The 18,233-nt window shown below is 45.8% G+C and overlaps 1 protein-coding gene across 1 annotated transcript in view; it reads right to left on the bottom strand.

Moving 5' to 3' along the window:
- Nucleotides 1-18,233, bottom strand: part of ANTXR1 (ANTXR cell adhesion molecule 1) — a 163,680-nt gene that overhangs the window by 16,603 nt on the left and 128,844 nt on the right. The window contains exons 15-17 of the mRNA XM_088151989.1: nt 14,973-15,068; nt 13,561-13,728; nt 5,565-5,645 (exon numbers count right to left, since the gene is read on the bottom strand). Of these exons, the coding sequence (XP_088008115.1) occupies nt 5,565-5,645; nt 13,561-13,728; nt 14,973-15,068 (345 nt within the window). The remainder of the gene's footprint in view (nt 1-5,564; nt 5,646-13,560; nt 13,729-14,972; nt 15,069-18,233) is intronic.

Here is an 18,233-nt window from a genome sequence, read left to right as displayed (position 1 = left end):
CTACCCCCATGAGACCGGGGGGCAAGAAAAGGCAGAGTTCTTATTTTAAAAGCCCGCGTCAAATAGGGACGACTGATGGAACTATGGCTTGGAGAAAAAGGTGGGCCAAAAGAGAGGAACAAAGATGCCTCAGTGAGCGCAGCATTGTTTGTCTCCAAATTTCCCTTTGCCCACATTCAGGGTTCTGGGCCATGCGCTTAACTTCTGAAATCTCTGGCCCCAGTTTTGCCTGAGCATCAGCCACACTTGGGGAAAGGATGGCCGCTGTGAGGGCCAAACTTTGGGGGCGTGTGTGTGTGTGGGGGGGCTCCTGCACATCTAGTGACAAGCTGCAAATACACAAGCTGGGAATACATAAATAAATGCATATCTTCACATGTAAATGTGCCATGTGTCCTATTTAATTTGCATTCCAAAAATCTACACAATAAGGAATTGAATGGCAATGTTGGGTTTTGGAGTGATCTCATGCGCATTTGGAAATAGATGTATAAAAATATCTGAGGCGGGGGAATTGTGCCCCAAAGTTCTTGGTGGTGGGGCAGGAGAGATGCTCCTCCCCATTTTTGTGCAAGCTTTGGGGATTCGGATAGCATATCCATAAGTTTGAAAAATATATAAATAAAATAGAAAAGGAAAACATTTATGTACAGTAGTATGTTCTACACACTGTGCCCTGCAGCTTGTTTCTCTAAGCCAGTATTTCTCAACCTCAGCAACTTTAAGATGTGTGGACCAACTCCCAGAATTCCCCAGCCAGCCAGGAATCCTGGGAGTTGAAGTCCATACATCTTAAAGTTGCTGAGGCTGAGAAACATTGCTCTAAGCAAACTTCACCCATCATAGTTGCTTTCTGTTTTTTGCTAGTTTCACCTACTCCCAACCCTATCTGGCACAAGGCAAGAACATTTTAATTCTTCTTTCTAATCTTTTTTTTCCTTTTTATGCTGTTTTTATCTTTGTCTTTTACTGATGATTATGCATGGAATGTAATTTGTTTTCAATTAAGAGCAAGCAAGACAATACTGACATTGATGACTGGCCTCTAGGTTTTAAAAAAAATTAGCATTGCAATCCTTATGCCAAGAGAGTGCCTGTGGGTGCACACACACACCCCTCCCCTAGTTTTCCTTTTTGTTGCTCTCCTGAAATCCCCAAAGATAGCATATGGATGATGCTACCTAACTGGGTCATGAAACTCTGCAAGCACATCAGATATTCCCTGCTATTGGGATAGCACATTAAAATCTGGTGGCAGTTTTGCACTGATAGAGGTGAATATGTGTGGCTCCGGGTTGAACTGTGGAGTCTTTGGGGTTCTCTGAGTTTGGTTCTTTTCTTGCAAACGTTTCGTTACCTGGCTAGGTAACATCTTCAGATGTTCAGATGAAGATGTTACCTAGCCGGGTAATGAAAGGTTTGCAAGAAAAGAACCAAGCTCAGAGAACCCCAAGGACTCCACAGTTTTGCACTGATTTTCTGCGTGAAAGTTAAGGAAAAAGGCCTGTGGATCCTCTACTAGGCATAATGCTGCTTTGGAAAACTGATACTTACCCCAATAGTCATTAAAACACGTATCTGTGAACCATCACAAGACCTGCACTACCCATGATCTGGGGGTAAATCCAATCAATTCTATTTATTGCTAGCTAGACATGTCAAGGACTGTACTTTATATAGAAAGTAATGAATATTAATTAATACACACCAAAGAATAGCAGCCCTTAGTAATGTAACTCCTTCTATGCCTTATTTTTCATGCAAGATTGTGCTGTTAGCAATTTTTTTTTTAAGTAAACACTGGAAGGAAGGGAGACATAACCAGTTTTCTGACAGCTTTAAGAGCCCCAGAAGGTTTGAGCTGGAAGACATGTAAGGGCCCCTGAAAAAGCCAGTCTTTATCATGCAGATGCAAAACACAGCTTGGCAGAGCTCCGTAAGAGGTTCTTGCCACGTTAATTAAGGCCCCGTTCCCCATCCTGTTAATAATCTTGTTATGGAGGAAAAAAAGGCACCCCTTTCTTTTTTAAGGTGGGGAAGGCACGTGGGCATTTGGGCTGTGCTCCTGAAAGTAAAAATAACCTCATTAACGCAGGGAAAATTGCAAACCTTGTCCCTTGGAGCTGACCATAAGCCACCATGTGACCCAGCGTCCTTTGGTCTGATTGCAAGCAGCTGTGCTTGGTGGCAACCTTTGCTAAGGAAACACGCTTCACAACTTTTTTCTGGCCCTCTCCTTGGAAATTAGCATCCGAGAAATGATTTGCCCTGTGCTTCACCAGCAGTATCAGAAGTGAACACTGAGAAAAATCCTGCCTCCCTGATGCGAGGGTTGGGAACCAGCGGGTGAGGAACATCTCCCCAGTCCTGACTGCCTCTGACAACTGGCCAAGCCAGGGGGGGCTGCAGGAGGGTGGGTCAGAAAAGTCAAGCTGGGGGGCACAACCAGTGACTGAACCTCTGCCCCTTTTTCTGGTCACATGGTTGTGGGTGTCACCTTGACTTTTTTGCCCCCTCCCAGTCATCCCTTGGCCAAGCTATTTCCTTCCATCACTGGCACCAGACAGCCTGCCTGGGCGATTCTAGAAGATGAAGCCCTGCCCCAGGTGGGAAGAACCCATGTGCAATGCAGCCGGCGTGGGCAATCTATTTCTGGCTGGGCCAGTTTTCAAAATTATATTTTCTGCAGATTCTTTTGACCTCTGCACCCCCTTTTTTTGAATCTGGGGGATATTAAAGCATTAATAGCTTGGGTAAACCTCCAATTCTACTTATTTTCTTCCAAAAACCTCAAGAAAATCACACTGCTGTTGTCTGATAATTCGTTGAGAAAGGTTGGTGGCAGTGCTCTAGGATGGTTCTCCAGTCAAGGGGAGGAACTGAAGTCAAGGGGAGATCATTAGCCAAGGACCCATGGAAAGAGGAGTGCTGAGCTGTGAGCAGCATGTCTTTGAGGGAATACCCCACCGAAGCAAGAACATGTCTCCCTTAACAAGCCAGGCTGAAGGATGGAAGCATATGGCCAGAGGAAGGGTTGAATGACTTGGCCCTAGGGGGGGTGCACAAGGCTCTTCTGCTGGTGGGCAGTCCTGGGCTCCCTTGGGACATGTATGGAGAACACAGGCTCTAAGCCCAAGATGATCGCTGAGTTGTTGACTTTTTTATTTAGATCTGAGAGCAACATCCTGCATCAGAATATCCTGATCCCCATCTCATGCACGCCCCTGTGTGTGCTATTTCTGCAATCAGCAGAACAAGTCAGAGCATTCTTAATTTGTACAGATAACACAGTGGGTGATGTATAACTGGGTTGACAGGGAAATGAAAGATGTATGTTGGTGATAATGGAATGTGGAGGATTTATCTGGAAACATGATTTTTAACCAGGTAAAAGCAAAACCAAGGAGGCCCTCCTGGGCATTTGCCATTGGCCAGGATAACCAGGGGCAGCTCTTAACCTGAAGAACAAGACCTAATGCTCCAATTGTCCTTCTGGAATAGTCTACTGGAAATGGAAAGCTGGATTAAGTGGACCTTAGTTTAATTCAGAAGAATACCACCTTAACAATGGGGTCACCTTCCATTCCTCTACACCAACACAGTCATTGACAAGGCTGGGAAGGAACACGAAGAGTTGAAGCCTGACACTTCTAAGGGGCACCAGGTTGGAGAGGGCTCTCTAAACCATTTTGACTACCTTTTTACATGGCCTTCTGTGCCTGCTCCTACAGAGGAATTCACGGCAACGGACAAATCCTGGTTTCTCACAAAGAGAAATCTGATCTGCGTTCTTCATCTAGCAAACATTTTGACCTCGTAGGCAACCTTCTGGCCCAAGGGAGTTTGAACTCTTCCTTTATGTTATGTTTATATCTATGGAAACTTCTTGTCATGCTTGCTAAGCAAAACTGCCTCCTGGTGAAAGGGAACGAGCATTTTTGTGGTACTTTTGAAGCTTGAAGGTTTTCCTTTGAAGGTGGTTCAGCTGGGTGTTGTTGTTTTAATAATTTTCAGAAGCAGAATTCTTGTTGTCCTTAGAAAATATGATTATTTAGGGATATTTGTGTCTAGGTACTTGGGAGACAGGGCAGATAGGGGACTTGTGAATGGGTGCAGGACTTCCTGAATGTTGGGCATTGCCAAGAAGGAGGAACGGGTCTCCAGGTTTTGACCAAACCCAAAATTCTAATGGGGAGATGAAGAATCTAGAAAAGAAAACTGGGAAGCTGAGTAAAAAATTACTTCTTTCTTGAAAGAGAGGGAGCGAAAGAGAGAGAAGCTTGTGTGTATTATTTTAAATGTGACAATTGAACAAAATAGTCTGTCTCAATTATATCATATTTGCCTACATGTACTTTAATTGCGAACGGCTTCCAAAATTTGGGTCAGCGCAGATTCCAAGCAATAGTTATGTTTCAGATTGCGAAAAGGGTTGAACCTGGAACATGAATGGTTTAATGCCCCTTAATCTGAGCTACCCGATTTTGTTTCCTGATCTCTATCGGAGCCCTTGAAATTTGCGGGAGGTCAAGAAGAAAGAGAAAATGCATGTTTTCCTATACACCATGTTTTTCTGCTCACTTTATAGAAAAGGCACGAAAATACATTCCGCCCCCTTTACAGAAAATACACGTTAGCTCAGAAGCAGAAATATCACGGACGCTTGGCACGGTTTCCAATGGAGCGGCATTCCTATCTCTTGAGCCTCAACTCTGACATCATCCCTTTCTTATATCACTGTCACGGAGGGATCCTAACCAGCTTTTCCATGGAGCAAAATTTAAAGGAACAGGAAACATCCCGCATGCAGATTCAGACAAACAGTAGCCCGGGGACCCAGCTCTTGGGCCGTGAGACGGATTCTCTGGCAAACACACCGCCTAACCGCCGAAAATCCCTCGCCACAGAGACTTTCTCTAGTCACCCTTAAACCAGATAAAAATCCCAAACGCCAAATCAATGTTCTAAGCCGGAAAACCACACTTTTACCCATTGTTTCAAATATTTGGAGCCACCTTCGATCAAACAACATTTTGCCTTTAAGTTACAGAGAGACAAACTGATGTCACCAAGTCTTTGATTTTCTGCGGGGAGCCACACCAAAATGGGTTCTTATCTAACGTAGCCACAGCTATCAACCTGGGTGTGCGTGTTCATCAGAGGCGCATAACCTTTTGGGGCCGAGGGCTACAGCTGGCTTTCGAGCAGCGGGCCGTATTCCACTAAGTGGCTGGGAGCAGGAGAAAACCAAATACTGTATGAAATGCATCAGAATTTAATTTAAATAACTAAATATTCTAAAATATTTTCTAAATTAAATATTCTGTAAGTATATTTATAAATACATGCAATTTCTCCCCATATATTTCATCACTTCCCCCTTCAACCATATTAAATGCTGCAATTCTGGGAGTTGGAATCCACACATCTTAAAGTTGCGAAACTTGAGAAACACTGATTTAGAGGGACTCTGCAGGTGAACCCAAAGTGTTGGAGGTTGTACGCAGCCCTGGGCTGAAGGTTGTGTTCCCCAGTGTGGACCCCTTGAAGGGAGGGGGGAGTACCTTGTCGCCTGGCTGTGGTCGCATGACGGACACCCGGTCGTAACCTTTCCTCAGAAGAACCCAGAGGGCATCCAGCTTTCCCTGTAAAGGAAGGAAACGGTGTCATCCATCCTCTTAGCTACATGGCTGGCACAGGACAAATCAGCTTGTATAGATACAGCAGTCCCAGTGGACGAAAACATATTCATCTTTTTCATTCATGTTTTAAAATTAGAAATCAGAACACACCTTCCATCGCATATAAGAGAAAAGATACACCACCCATCCATGTGCCAAAAACAGAGGGGTCTCCTTCTGAGCCTTTCTAAGACTCTTCGTTGGGGAACAGATATGTGCACGCATTTAACTTTCTCCACATCAACGCAGTCACTGACAAGGCTGGGAAGGAACGTGAAGAGTTGAAGCCTGACACTTCTAAGGGGCACCAGGTTGGAGAGGGCTCTCTAAGCCATTTTGACTCCCTTTTTACATGGCCTTCTGTGCCTGCTCCTACGGAGGAATTCACGGCAACAGACAAATCCTGGTTTCTCACAAAGTGAAATCTGATCTGTGTAGTCCATCCAGCATGGAGTGGTATCATAGTGCCAAGCTCATAATATACTCCTGCAAATATTAGATTGATGGATGGATTGACTGACTGACTGACTTCCAGTATTTATATCCTGCCCCATCCTTGGGCAGAAAACAATAAGATAAAACATGCAGTACAAAAGGAAAACGTTGTGAGGAAGCAACAATGGAGGAGAGCCATTGCCCTCTCATGCATGCCTGTGAGCTTCCTGGCTCCTCCTGGTTGATGACTATGACCCTGAATGCTGGATTTGAAGGATCCCCAGCCGGCTCCAACAGGAATATCCTGAAGGTCTTCCAGGGGTAGAAGGCCCTTCACCAAGCACTTGAGACAGAATGTGCATCTTCCTCCTTTCCCCACAAACATGGAGAATTTCAAACAAGCTGGTGGTCAATCTTCATAAGGTCCGCTCCTCAGGCAGGACACTCAAGCTAACGGTCACTCCAGGGGTCGTGGGGCCATTTGTAAAGCAAATTCAGCCCAAGAAGCAAATTGGCCACTATGATGAGCCAACTGGCCTGCACAGAAAGTCATGTTGGAAACCTTGCTCAAGTGGGAGGGCTGTGGCTTCTTTGAATAGCTCCCTTGCACGCCACAGACACTATTGTGATAAATGTATGCATGATGAGAGCCCAGGCCCTTCTGGAGAGCATGTCTCATTCTTTCTGCGCTATAACAGACAGCCCACAGGCTGCAGTGGACACCCGAGAGAGCAGATGTCAGATGCCTGCTCCATCGTGGAAGTCCCACAATAGTTGTGGGTCTGCAATTCTGTCTCTGAAAAAGAAGAGGCCGTGTCAATCCATTAAGACTCTTCAAACAAATGTGGGTAAAAAATGTGGATAAAAAATAAGACAAGATAGCGATATTCCAGATTTCTTAACTATAAAGGAGAAAACAACAATGGAAAGTCATCTCGATAGGAAAAAAAAAACCGGGCTCCTTGCTGTCTCTTATTTCTAACATATTTGTACAGGCTGCTCTTGCATCATAAAACTAGTCTGCAAAGCTTAATTTAAACCAGGCCTTGTATCCCAGAAGGTGATTTTGGTACCAAATTTCTCTTTGTTGCTACGGCATTTTTTCAATACTTGGAGATGCAAGAAAATGTGCCAAGCCTTCAAAAAAGATACTTGTAGAAGAGAAGGACATAGAACCATAAAACCCTTATGTGTTGGGAGGGACATTTATGGGTCATCTAATTCAACACCTTTCTTGGGACAGGAATCCCATAAATCATCCCAAACCGGAGGCCATCTAATACTATTGATGTAGGCCAGTGGGGCCCTAGAATATTTCAAGGGGGCTACATGTGAAAAACTTGTAATGGGGGGTCATGGCACATGGTGAGGGAGCCACAGAAAAGCAAAGGGTATTCTACTGCAAATACTGCCTTGTTGATGCCAGAAAATGCACCGGTTACTGTCCCATGTCCATACAACATCTAGGAATGGGACCCGGATAGGGGGGCCACAGGAGAAAAACAAGGTCAGAGTGGGGGCACAGGCGAAAAAAGGTTGAGAAATGCTGATGTAGACTGATTGTTCACCTCCTGTAAACTGTGACCTGGTTCACACATCATGCTTTGCTTAACCGGTTCTCACATTAATGCTTTGCTTAACCATCATTTGTTGACTAAACCATAATTGAGTAAATTACCCCATCAACCTTTTGATGTCTGGCAGCCATATCACACCATTTGGGAGGAGGCAAAGTTGGAAGGGGACAAGGTTAGGTGACAAACATGGGCAGAGCCAGATATCTGAGGGGTTCCCCAGCTCAAAACAGCAAGAAGGTTTGTTGCTGATTCCCAGCAATTGTGTCCAATAAGGGTTGGAGGTTTCAGAAAAGAGCACCAAGACTTCCACCGGGGGTCAAAGTCAAGATGGTGGTGGATGCTACCTTCACTTTTTTGAACCCCCCACCCCCAACTGGGGGGCATCGTATGGCCCTGGAGCCTATGACTGTGTTTTATTCAACCATCTTTCACTGAGTAAAACACTACCCAATGGAGTCACAAAATATACAAAATATACTAAGGCTTCTTCTTGAAGTCTCACTGAAAGTGCTCTTCATCCATCCCTCATGTGTGCCTGTGCCTTCAAGCCAGTCTTTGACTCCTGGTGACTGCCTGGACCAGTCCCTGCAGTGTTCCTGGCAAGGTTTTCAGAAGGGGTTTGCAATTTGCTGCCCCCACTGTTGAGTCCTATCCTGACACAGGCGCATTGATGGCAGCGGTGCTGTCCTTATTCACAGTGTACAGAGCACATTAAGGACAGGGATGGGTGGATTCTCCCAGCTCTTTGTTTTCCCTCCCCTCCCACCAAACGTCATCTGGTGATGGGGAAAAGTCTACCAGCTGTTCTCCTTAACGTGGACTGGGATGAGTTGTGAGTTTTGGCAGGTGCCTGGACTTGTGAGGTTTTAGTCCAACAGTTGACAACCACTAAAGGGGCTCCAGGATGGCACTATGCAATCTTCCCTCCTCCACTTGTCACCTGTTAGTTAGGCTACTTATAAACATGGATTTAGCATTCTTAAACCAGTGTTTAACAATAGCCCAACCTTCCAGCTGACAGGTACACACAACATTGCTTGGTGCAGCAGAACACATTGCCCAGCACCACTGTGTCGCTGACAGCAATTGTTCTGGCAGCTTTCAGACATGAGAAGACCAACCACTGACCCATAGTCAAAAGCAGCCCAAGCCATAGTTGATGGAGGTGGGGTGGTGGTGGGGTTGCACCATGATGTGAGATAAAGGTGGCTCCTTTTCTCCCACTTCATGGTCCAGCTCCCCAACTGGTCCATTGCTGTCTGGGCTATTCCGGGTCTCTCAGTTGGGAAGCTTGCAAGCCCATTGGATACAGGGCAAGAGCCTGTTTGAAGGATCCAGACTCTCCCAGGGTCCGGGCAGAAGAACCTTGGAGGACAGCATCCTGCAAATGGAAGGGAAGGGGACATCCCTTCACTGGCCCAGAGTGGCCAATGGGAGCTGGCCGATCACCGAGTCATTTCACAATGCCACCGCCAAAAAGATTGGTGAAACATGTCAGCTTGTTGGCTCTTTAGGGGGAAAAACATGTCTTGAACTCCAAAACCGTTGGCCTTCACCTGCCTCTGGTCTGCGTTGGGGAGAAGATGAAGGCAACTTTACAGTGCAATAAAAAGGAGAGCTCAGGGCATGTTTATGCCACAGCTAAGTGCAAACAGGGAAAGGCCCTTTGTCATAAGCCACACAAGCCATAATGACTGCCTTCGCACAATACACTAGGCCAAAATGAAAGCAAAACACACAGCGGTTTAGCAGGATGTGTGAACCCAGGGCGTGTAAATAGTTTGAATTTAGTTTGGAGGCTAACATGTGGACACATGCTACAATCGCACAGGAAAAATGGGAAAACCTGCTGGTCCTGGGCACAGAATTCAGCTACCCAAGAATATCAAGTTTATTTTTCTTCCTTTTTTAAAGGAATAAGATTCTAGTCCTTCTACAGTACTGGGGCCTTAAGATCGCAGTAAGTGGCTGGATTGAGTTTCCAGTGGTTCAGGAAGGAGCTTTTGGGCCCTTTACAATTCCTTGCTCTTCCCCAGCTCTGGCAGAAGCAGAATTAATTATGCAAAGCCAAGCAAAAAACAGAAGCAAAAGAAAATAAGTAAGGAAAAAGCATGTGGATGTGCTAAGATTGCCTAATTTGTGCACGCCACAAAATCCAGCTTTTCTTGGCACAGGATGCTGGCGTTTTTAGGATAACCGTGATCATCATGCAGTGGAAGCAATGCTGCTGGTTCAGTGCTGGGTGAAATTCTTCATCAAGATTTACATGGCAAGCCTAAATTCAAAAACCCAAGTACACAACTGGTTAACAGGGAAGGAACGAAGGGGTGGGCCATGGTTAACCAGCCTTTAGAGAACATTTAAAACAAAAAACAACCATCCTAGCTAGCTTTATCCATTAGGGTTTTGGACTGGGTGGTGGACTGGAGGCTGTCTCCAAACAAATTTATGGAATTCCAAAGCCCATAGAGACCTGGCAAGCGCCGTTGGTGGGAATCCAGACACACACGCACACAGACACACACGGTTGCTTGCTTCAGGATTTCTCCCATGAAATAAGGCCGAGAAAGACAGATTATCTCTTCCTACAAAATGGGCCAGGATGCGCCTTGGCACACCGAAAGGTTCCATTTCTGAAGGAAATAGATACCGACCATTGCAGAACAAACCCTGCTCCGATTTTACCCAGCAAAGTTTCCTTACGCACGCAACCAATCTGGGCCTGGCCCTGCCTGCATGTCCAGGAGGTCACCTCTGGCTTAGCTGTAGGGCAAAAGAAACTGCTGGGGGGCCCAAGCATCCATGGGGAGGAGGGCAGGAAGGGGCAAGTGATTACACAAATGATGCAAATTAGGTCACTTGCACTATTTGTGGGATGAGGCCATGATGCGCGTGACGTCATCATGACTTGTTTCAGGTGCCTGGGCATCAGCAGGTGAGCAACAGAGTGCTCCATACTCCAGATCCAACTGGAATTTGGAAAGGGCAGTCTTTCATCCCAAAGGGCTGATAGGAGGACGTTAAAACATGTTCGTGTAAATGCTTTTCTGCATTTTTCAACAAGGACATCAGTGAGGTCACTGGCAGCACTGAGGTTCTTCTTAGAGTTGATGGGCTTCACTTGGCGAGGGACCCCGTGCCATCTTCATTGACTCAGCATCTCTCTCATGGCCACTCCTTGAGGAAGGTGGCCCTTGCATGCTCTCTTGGTGTCAGAATTGTTAGAAGAGAAGACTCCATTCACCCGGCACATTTAACACCTAGTTACTGAACTAAATCATTTTCTGGATTTGCATTATATAATGAATCATAAAATAACCAAACTTTGTGCTGGATGTGGGCATCCAGCATAAAGCACAGTAATATCACATGCGCCATGACATCATTGCGCAAATGACACAACTCAGATAATTTGAAATTCCATCAGGGTCATATCATTTGTAAGGATGTCATGACACGAGTGATGTCATTGCTTCTCTTCAATCTGCCTGAGAACACATTATGATAATGATCCTTGAAGAGCCGCTCTTTGGAGGAGAGGGGGGGACAACTAAATTTTGAATGAATGAATGAATGAATGAATGAATGAATGAATGAATGAATGAATGAATGAATGAGTAGTCCATATTCTAGGCAACCTAAGCTGGGGTGTCTGCAGGGAAGACATCCAAAAAGTCAAGATGGAGGTTGTAACAGCATGCGCAAAGCCTTGTGGCTTTGGAATTGGGTCTCAGCCACAATGCCCATTAAAAGGAGTGTGGCTTCAGTCATCCATCATTGCAGTCACCATCTTCACTTTTTGGACCTGCCACAGGGATGCCCCTGCAGTAAGCCACACAAAGCCACCCAACATAAAACTAACCAAGCTTGGCAGCCTGGAGGTCTTTAACCGCCCTGGTTTAGGGTGCTATGGGAATGCCACCAAAAAGAGAGGGGTGGGAGTTTAAGTGGGGCTAACCAAATGTGCTACAACCTGAGAAAGAGCAAAGTTCTGTCATATTAGTTTCGTAGTGCCAACTTCAGGAGACATTTTGGAAGTCTGATGTCCTTCATGTGCACTGGCAGTCCTCCATCCGTCCTCTCTCCCACAACAAGAAAAAAGCTTGTCAAAATCACCCCTGAAGTTAGGGAGATGCGACGATCACCTGCCCATTCTGTGATGATGCTGTGAAGTGGCCTTGAGCACCAGCAAAGGGCATCCAGAAGCAGATCAATCCTTGGATGGGTCCAGAGGTAACAGGCTACAGGAGACACCCTACCCTGCTGCCGAATTCACAACCATTGTGCATGAACACACACTCACCTGGAGAGCTGTTTTATATGCAACAACAGTGCACAATCATTGCTTGTTTCTGTGCTGTTTTGGGGGGGAAAAGGCTGAATGAATTGATGGGTGGTAGGGCACCAAAAGATTAAATCAAATGTTGATGTAATAAACAGAAAAACCCTTTTCCAGCCAAGGGGGTTTCTCTCTGTGTTTCTCTCTTTGGCTAACTCTGCTTGCAGACTGTCAAACATGGCCAGGAGTTTTGGCTCAACACACTGAGAAGTGGAAGCCGGCTTGCAAACGGCGCTCTTATATTTTGTCTCGTACCTTAGATTCTATTAAGGCTGGAAATGGGGAGGATTCCAAATCCAAGTTTATTTTATAAGTTTACTGCAAGTGAGTGGGGTGAGGGGAAGAGACAGAGAAGCTCCCTCAGGGGGAGGGGGATGTTTAACTCTCTCTTTTCCAACCACTTTCCAACCTCCTCCTCCTCCTCCTCCTCCTCCTCCTCCTCCTCCTCCTCCTCCTCCTCCTCTGCTTCTGCTTCTGCTTCTGCTTCTGCTTCTGCTTCTGCTTCTGCTTCTGCTTCTGCTTCTGCTTCTGCTTCTGCTTCTGCTTCTGCTTCTGCTTCTGCTTCCCCCCCCCCCCCCCCCCAGGCTTCAGCTCCAAAAATAAGTCCAGCTAAGGGGCAAGAAAGACACTTAGCTAGCGGGAGGAAAAATGGTACTTGTTTCAAGGGCAGCAACACACTGTCTTCTGCTGTTGCCCCACATCATACAACATGGTGATACCTCTCAGGCTTCCCTCAGCTGGCGGTGCAAAAAATCTTCAAGAGTAGATTTCCCGGGACATAAAAACTGAAATAAGTAAGTGGATTCTAGGAAAGCTATGAAGTCATTATGAAATAATTCCACAGTGTGAGAACTAGTTTGCACCCTCCCATTTTTGCTTCCTCACCTCACAAGCAACATACAGATATCATAGTATCAAATGAACTATTTTATGCTTAGTCCAAGCCCAGGGAGCCATATTCCCATCTTATAAGCAGATACGGTTGACTGTGAATGATGGATGCTGCAGCCCAACACATCCAGAAGCCATCACACTAGGTCTCTAACATCCCAACCACCTTGATTTATTTCATTATTCGTTGAAATTTGAACGGTTTCAGTTGTGGGTGCCCATTGACTTTAGCCACCTTACATCTGAGAACCCCCTTTAGATGGGTCCCATATTCATGGTGTAGTGCTTAGTGCTTAGTGATTGGGCTAAAGAGGAGGCAGCTTCCCGTCGACAACTGCAGCAGCCTGCCAGGTAGCCTAGCTTGCTAGCTTTGACATTTTAGAAAAAGAGATCAACCTGAAATTCAAATTCACTGAAGGTCAATACGATCCATTTTCGTGGATAGTCTTCCTCTCCCTACTTAACCTAAGCTACCGAGGATTGAAGGTGCAAGGAAGAGAGGGCATTTAAGGCACAGGCAACTGTGATGAGCTAGGATGAGGTCATGCATGCTTTCTTTTACATCACTTGTGCGGTGATGTCTCAACATGCATGATGTCTTTATTATGGCCATAATACCAGCAGCAAAGAGACATACCTTGATAGGAGAATACCACTTCTGTGGTGAGGAGGACCTGCGCATGCTGTTTCCAAGATTCCTTGGCTCTGGGAACTCATACTCTTGTTCTGGCATCTTGACTCGCGCATTCTTGGCCTTCTCCAGCTTTGCCCCTTCTTCGGTTGATCCCTTTTCTCCCCAGCGAACCTGCAAAAAAAACATTCCCACCTGCTTGACCTCAAGCTCTTCTCCGATGGCTCCAGCCCAGAGGTGTCTAGAGGAGAGGTGGAGGAGGGGTCGCCCCACATGGATTTTGCCTCAGAGACCCTTTGATCTCTGCGAGTTCAGAAATGGAATGATCACATCTGGAGGCTTCGGAGCAACATGTTAGCAAAAAACCTTGAGTCCACCACCCTAAAGCTTGGAGATGATCCCTAGAACCCTTCCAAATGTCATAGTGAATTGCAATATTTTCGTTATTATTACATAATAATTTATTTAACTGATTAGATTTCCTTTGCTTTAAATTCAGTGAAAACAAACAGGTTTTGATTTATCCCTGTCACAGCATTCAAAGGCCAAGGGGGAACCTTGGCCTAAAAGTGTTGTACGACCTTATTTTGCACCCCAAGCAAAGATCCATTACACTGTATGAGACCAAACCCTGCATTGTTTCTTTCCCAAAATGTAGGGATGCCTTCCATCATCCAAATGGCAACTATACTGGGGGAAAGAAAAGTTACGGTACATTTTTCCTCTCTGGCCTTTCCTTGGAGCCCAAACATTCCTTGTTCCCGTGTTTGCAGGAATGAGCTCCGGCAGGCAGGGGCGTGTATGGGGAAGGTCCAACAAGCCAAGATGGCAACCGCAACTGCGTGGCCAAAGCCCTGCCTGCAGAAAGGGGCGGGGCTTCAATGATGCAGTTGCTTCCACCACCTTGACTTTTCTGCCCTTGCGGAGGCACCAACTCTTGGGGCCAATGCAGCATCGTAATCCTTGGCGGAGGAGTTTTTGGAGCAGGGAGCAGAGCTTGTGGTGGTGAAGGGGTAAAACAAATACCTGAGACCAAGACCTCCAAACTACCAGGGCCCCTGAACTCCACTAAGCCTCCTTAATAGCCGGCTTATGAATTACTTTAAATCAGCACTTGTATTTTTCAATGGGAACTAGGAAGTAACTAACCACAAAAACTGACCCATGCCAACCTCCACTTTATTAACTGTGTATTCTCACTATAATCAGAAAATCTAACTCATGTGATAAAAAACAAGACGATTGGCATTTGACATCATTACTGATCAGCATTTATTCTACTCCTATATAAAGGTTGCTTGAACCCTCCTTTAAGGGGCTGAACCCTTGTATTCTGTCTGACCATGTGGTCTCCATGCATGCATTGGGCCACGGGGAATTTCCCCTTCAGTGGCAACCAGAAACGGGGACTATCCTACCTCCATTCGCTTAATGCCTCCAACGCCACGCCCACCGTAATAGGAAGCATCTACCGTTGGCCACTTCTTCTTGGGAACCCCATCATCATCTTCCTCCTAAAAAGAGAGAAAACATTGAACTACTAAAGCTTTCAATCCTTGGATAGAAAGAAGTTGTTGTCAAGAGCTCCTCTAAATTTAAAAAATCTTCTGGCCTATCATTGTTTACTTGAGCCATTCACTTAATGGTTACCAGACAAAGTTAGACATTTTTTGGGAGTTCATGTCAACTTTTCCTAGGAAATAGCTCTTCCTGGGTTTTATTTATCCTCTGAACCAAAGTGTGTTTGCTTCTCCCATCTGTTTCCTTAATGAGAGCCCATATCAAAAGATCTCCCAGTGAATTAGCAGAGCATAATATCCAGACACTTGAACTGGAAATACATATCTACATCTAGGCTTGTACAGTGATTCTTAAAGCAGACTTATGGAAGCTACAGAACCTGTTAGTTTTAAAAAAAAATCCTTGATCAAAAGGCAAAGCTCTAGTGATGGAAAATTGGCTGCATTCAAGTGAATTTTCTTTCTTCTTTTGTTTGCTCTGAATCTTGCACAGAACCCTGCAGAATAGAACTGTGGAACATCCTTAGCTTGTAGGTCCATCAAAACTCTACCCAGGTGAAAAGGAACCCAGCTGAGCATCTTCTGGTCCTTCCTAGCTGAGTTCAGCTGATCCTGTGCCCCCAGATATCATGTAGGGATGTAGTGGGTTCTCTATTAGTTTTTTTTCTTCTTCTTTATTTCCAGAATCCCTTTTGTTTCATTGTGACCAGATGCCTTTTTCTGGACAGGAGCATCTACCGAGGGGTCCAAATGTCATGGTGGCAGTTGTGTCTACATAATCAAACCCCCACTCCACACAATGTATGTAAAAATAGGGTGGGGCTTTGGCTCTGTGGTCACAACTGTTACCTTGACTTTTTTGATGTTCCTCCCTGCAGACACCCCTTTTCTTGAAGATCTTCTATGCTTGAAATGGTGCAACTTTGAGCCCTTCACCATACTTGTCTACAATTAATTACATGGCCTTGAATTGCCTTGGTGGCTGTTCCCATACCTCCCTGGGCTAATTTAAAACAGAGGCAGAGCTTGGTGTATCAGGCCAATGGTTAGGCTCTTTTAGCACCCACTTTGGACCAGTGGCCAGCCAACTGCATTATGGGAAACTTAGAGGCATGCAATGAAGTTAATGGTCTTTCTCTGGGCTTCTTCCCTAGCTACCGGTATTCTCCAAAGCAGAGATTCCCACCTGGGACAACTTCCAGATGTCTGGATTTCAGCTCCCAGAATTCCCCAGCCTTTGCTGAGAATTCTGGGAGTTGAAGGCCATACATCACGAAGCTGCTCAGGTTGGGAATCCCTGCTCTAAGCTCTACTGCTTCTCTGCATGGAAATCACATCCATCAATCGGCATGTTTAAACATGCTAGCAAAGCACAGATACCATCTGAAATATAAAAGCCATGCTGGCTCAGGATTATGAGTTGTTATTATCGTTGTTGTTGCTATTTACATACAGTCTACCAGATCATTCTGACTGGATTTGGTGCTTTCGAACATCAGATCCTTCCCAGGGTCTGTGATAATTAAAGATATCATTGTGCACTGTTCCAAGTCATGGAACTCTTCCTCTTCCTCCTCCAGTGCAAATGGAGAGCAGCTTGCTGGAAAAGGTTGCTATATATCTATACAAGAATGGCGTTCTCATCTAGCCTGGCAACCTCCTTTCCACCTCTGGCCACTCAGTGCATTCTGGGCTGCTCTCCCACCATTAGTTGGTCCTTCAAGATTTCTCCATCATCCTACTGCACATCTAAAGCTGCTATCAATTTCCTTCTCCCCCAGGAATGAAATGGGAATTAAATGAGAGTGCTTAAGCATCCTTACATCTCCAGCACGTACGTGTGCACATAATGTAAATGCATCACCAGGGGTTTATACTGTAACTTGGCTAAGCCAAATGTCTTGACTGGGGAAACAAAGGTTTTCTCTTGAAACTGCTCTTATTAATTTAGCGAGATTTGCTTTGGGGGCTCACAGATGAGTGTCTTCCAAGTTCCTGATGCTGTTGCTAAGAGGGATTTTCCTTAGCCTGGCAAGCAGGGAGGAATGTGCCTGCTCTCTCCAAAATACATAAACTTGAGGCTGGGAGAGATGCCTTTTCTACTTTGGAGGGTGGAGAAGCATTAAAAGCTTCCCTCCATTATAAAACGAGGGCCCCACAAGGCCCACCGTCTGTTTTTGGCCTTTAAAAGATCTCGCCTCAATTCTCCTTCCTGGAACCTGGGAAATGGGGTGCAAATTCGCCCCTGGCTCATGTTCCTCTAGCCCAGTGTTGCTCAACCTTAGCAACTTTAATGAGTGGACTTCAACTCCCAGAAATCCCCAGGCATCATGGCTGGCTGGGGAATGCTGGTAGTTGAAGTCCACTCATCTTAAAGTTGCCAAGGTTGAGCAACACTGCCTAACCACTGGAGAATGAAATAGACAAGGATTCAGGGGTGTCCAGGTAGTGGTAAAAACCAAAAACAAAACCACGATGGTGGCCATGATGGTGGACCTGAACCTCCACTTGCTTTTTCATGTGTATCACATTTTAATTTTTTTATTTTCACCAGGCCCCGTGGACACACCTGGAAAGACCGATTTTATCCTAGGAGCTATTCAAGCAAATCGCGTTCCATTCTTGGAATGCTTTGACGTTCTGGAAATCTAGTCTTACGAAACACCCACCCAGCCGCACCACATCTCTGCAGGCCCGCTCTCCGGGTTCGGGGCGGACGTGGAGCGTAAGAGAAGCTGGGTAGACAGGAAAAGGCCAGAATGCCTGCAGTCGGGAGCTGGGTCCTGACTGACCGGGAAGAGAGGCTTTCTTCGCCGTGCAACCCTTAACAGGAAGGGATGTGCAGAGGCTGCCTGAGCGACCAGCAAAAAAACCAGCAAGCGAATGCCAGGGAAAGTTGCGATCAGCAAAACCCTGGACTCAAAGCTGCAGCAACTGCCAGGAAGGTTTCGTGCCAAAGCATAATCTTTCCTGTGTGTCAGTAACCTCTATGGGATCCACATGATGGAGGCTGTCCAAATCTTTCTTTCTGTTTTTACACCCCAGTTAAAACAGCCGCGTTCTGCCTCTTTATTCTCTCCCTCCTGCTCAGACGTTTTTGTAAGGATTTGGGGGGGGGGGGGGGTTGCCTGAAAACTGGGACGAATGCCATCTTTTTGC

This window comes from Python bivittatus, unplaced genomic scaffold (assembly GCF_059951505.1).
Source record: "Python bivittatus isolate LINGU-HERP-01145 unplaced genomic scaffold, Pbiv_v1 ctg000680_np1212, whole genome shotgun sequence".
NCBI classification, from domain to species: Eukaryota; Metazoa; Chordata; class Lepidosauria; order Squamata; family Pythonidae; genus Python; species Python bivittatus.
This window is presented reverse-complemented; position numbering and strand designations above follow the sequence as displayed.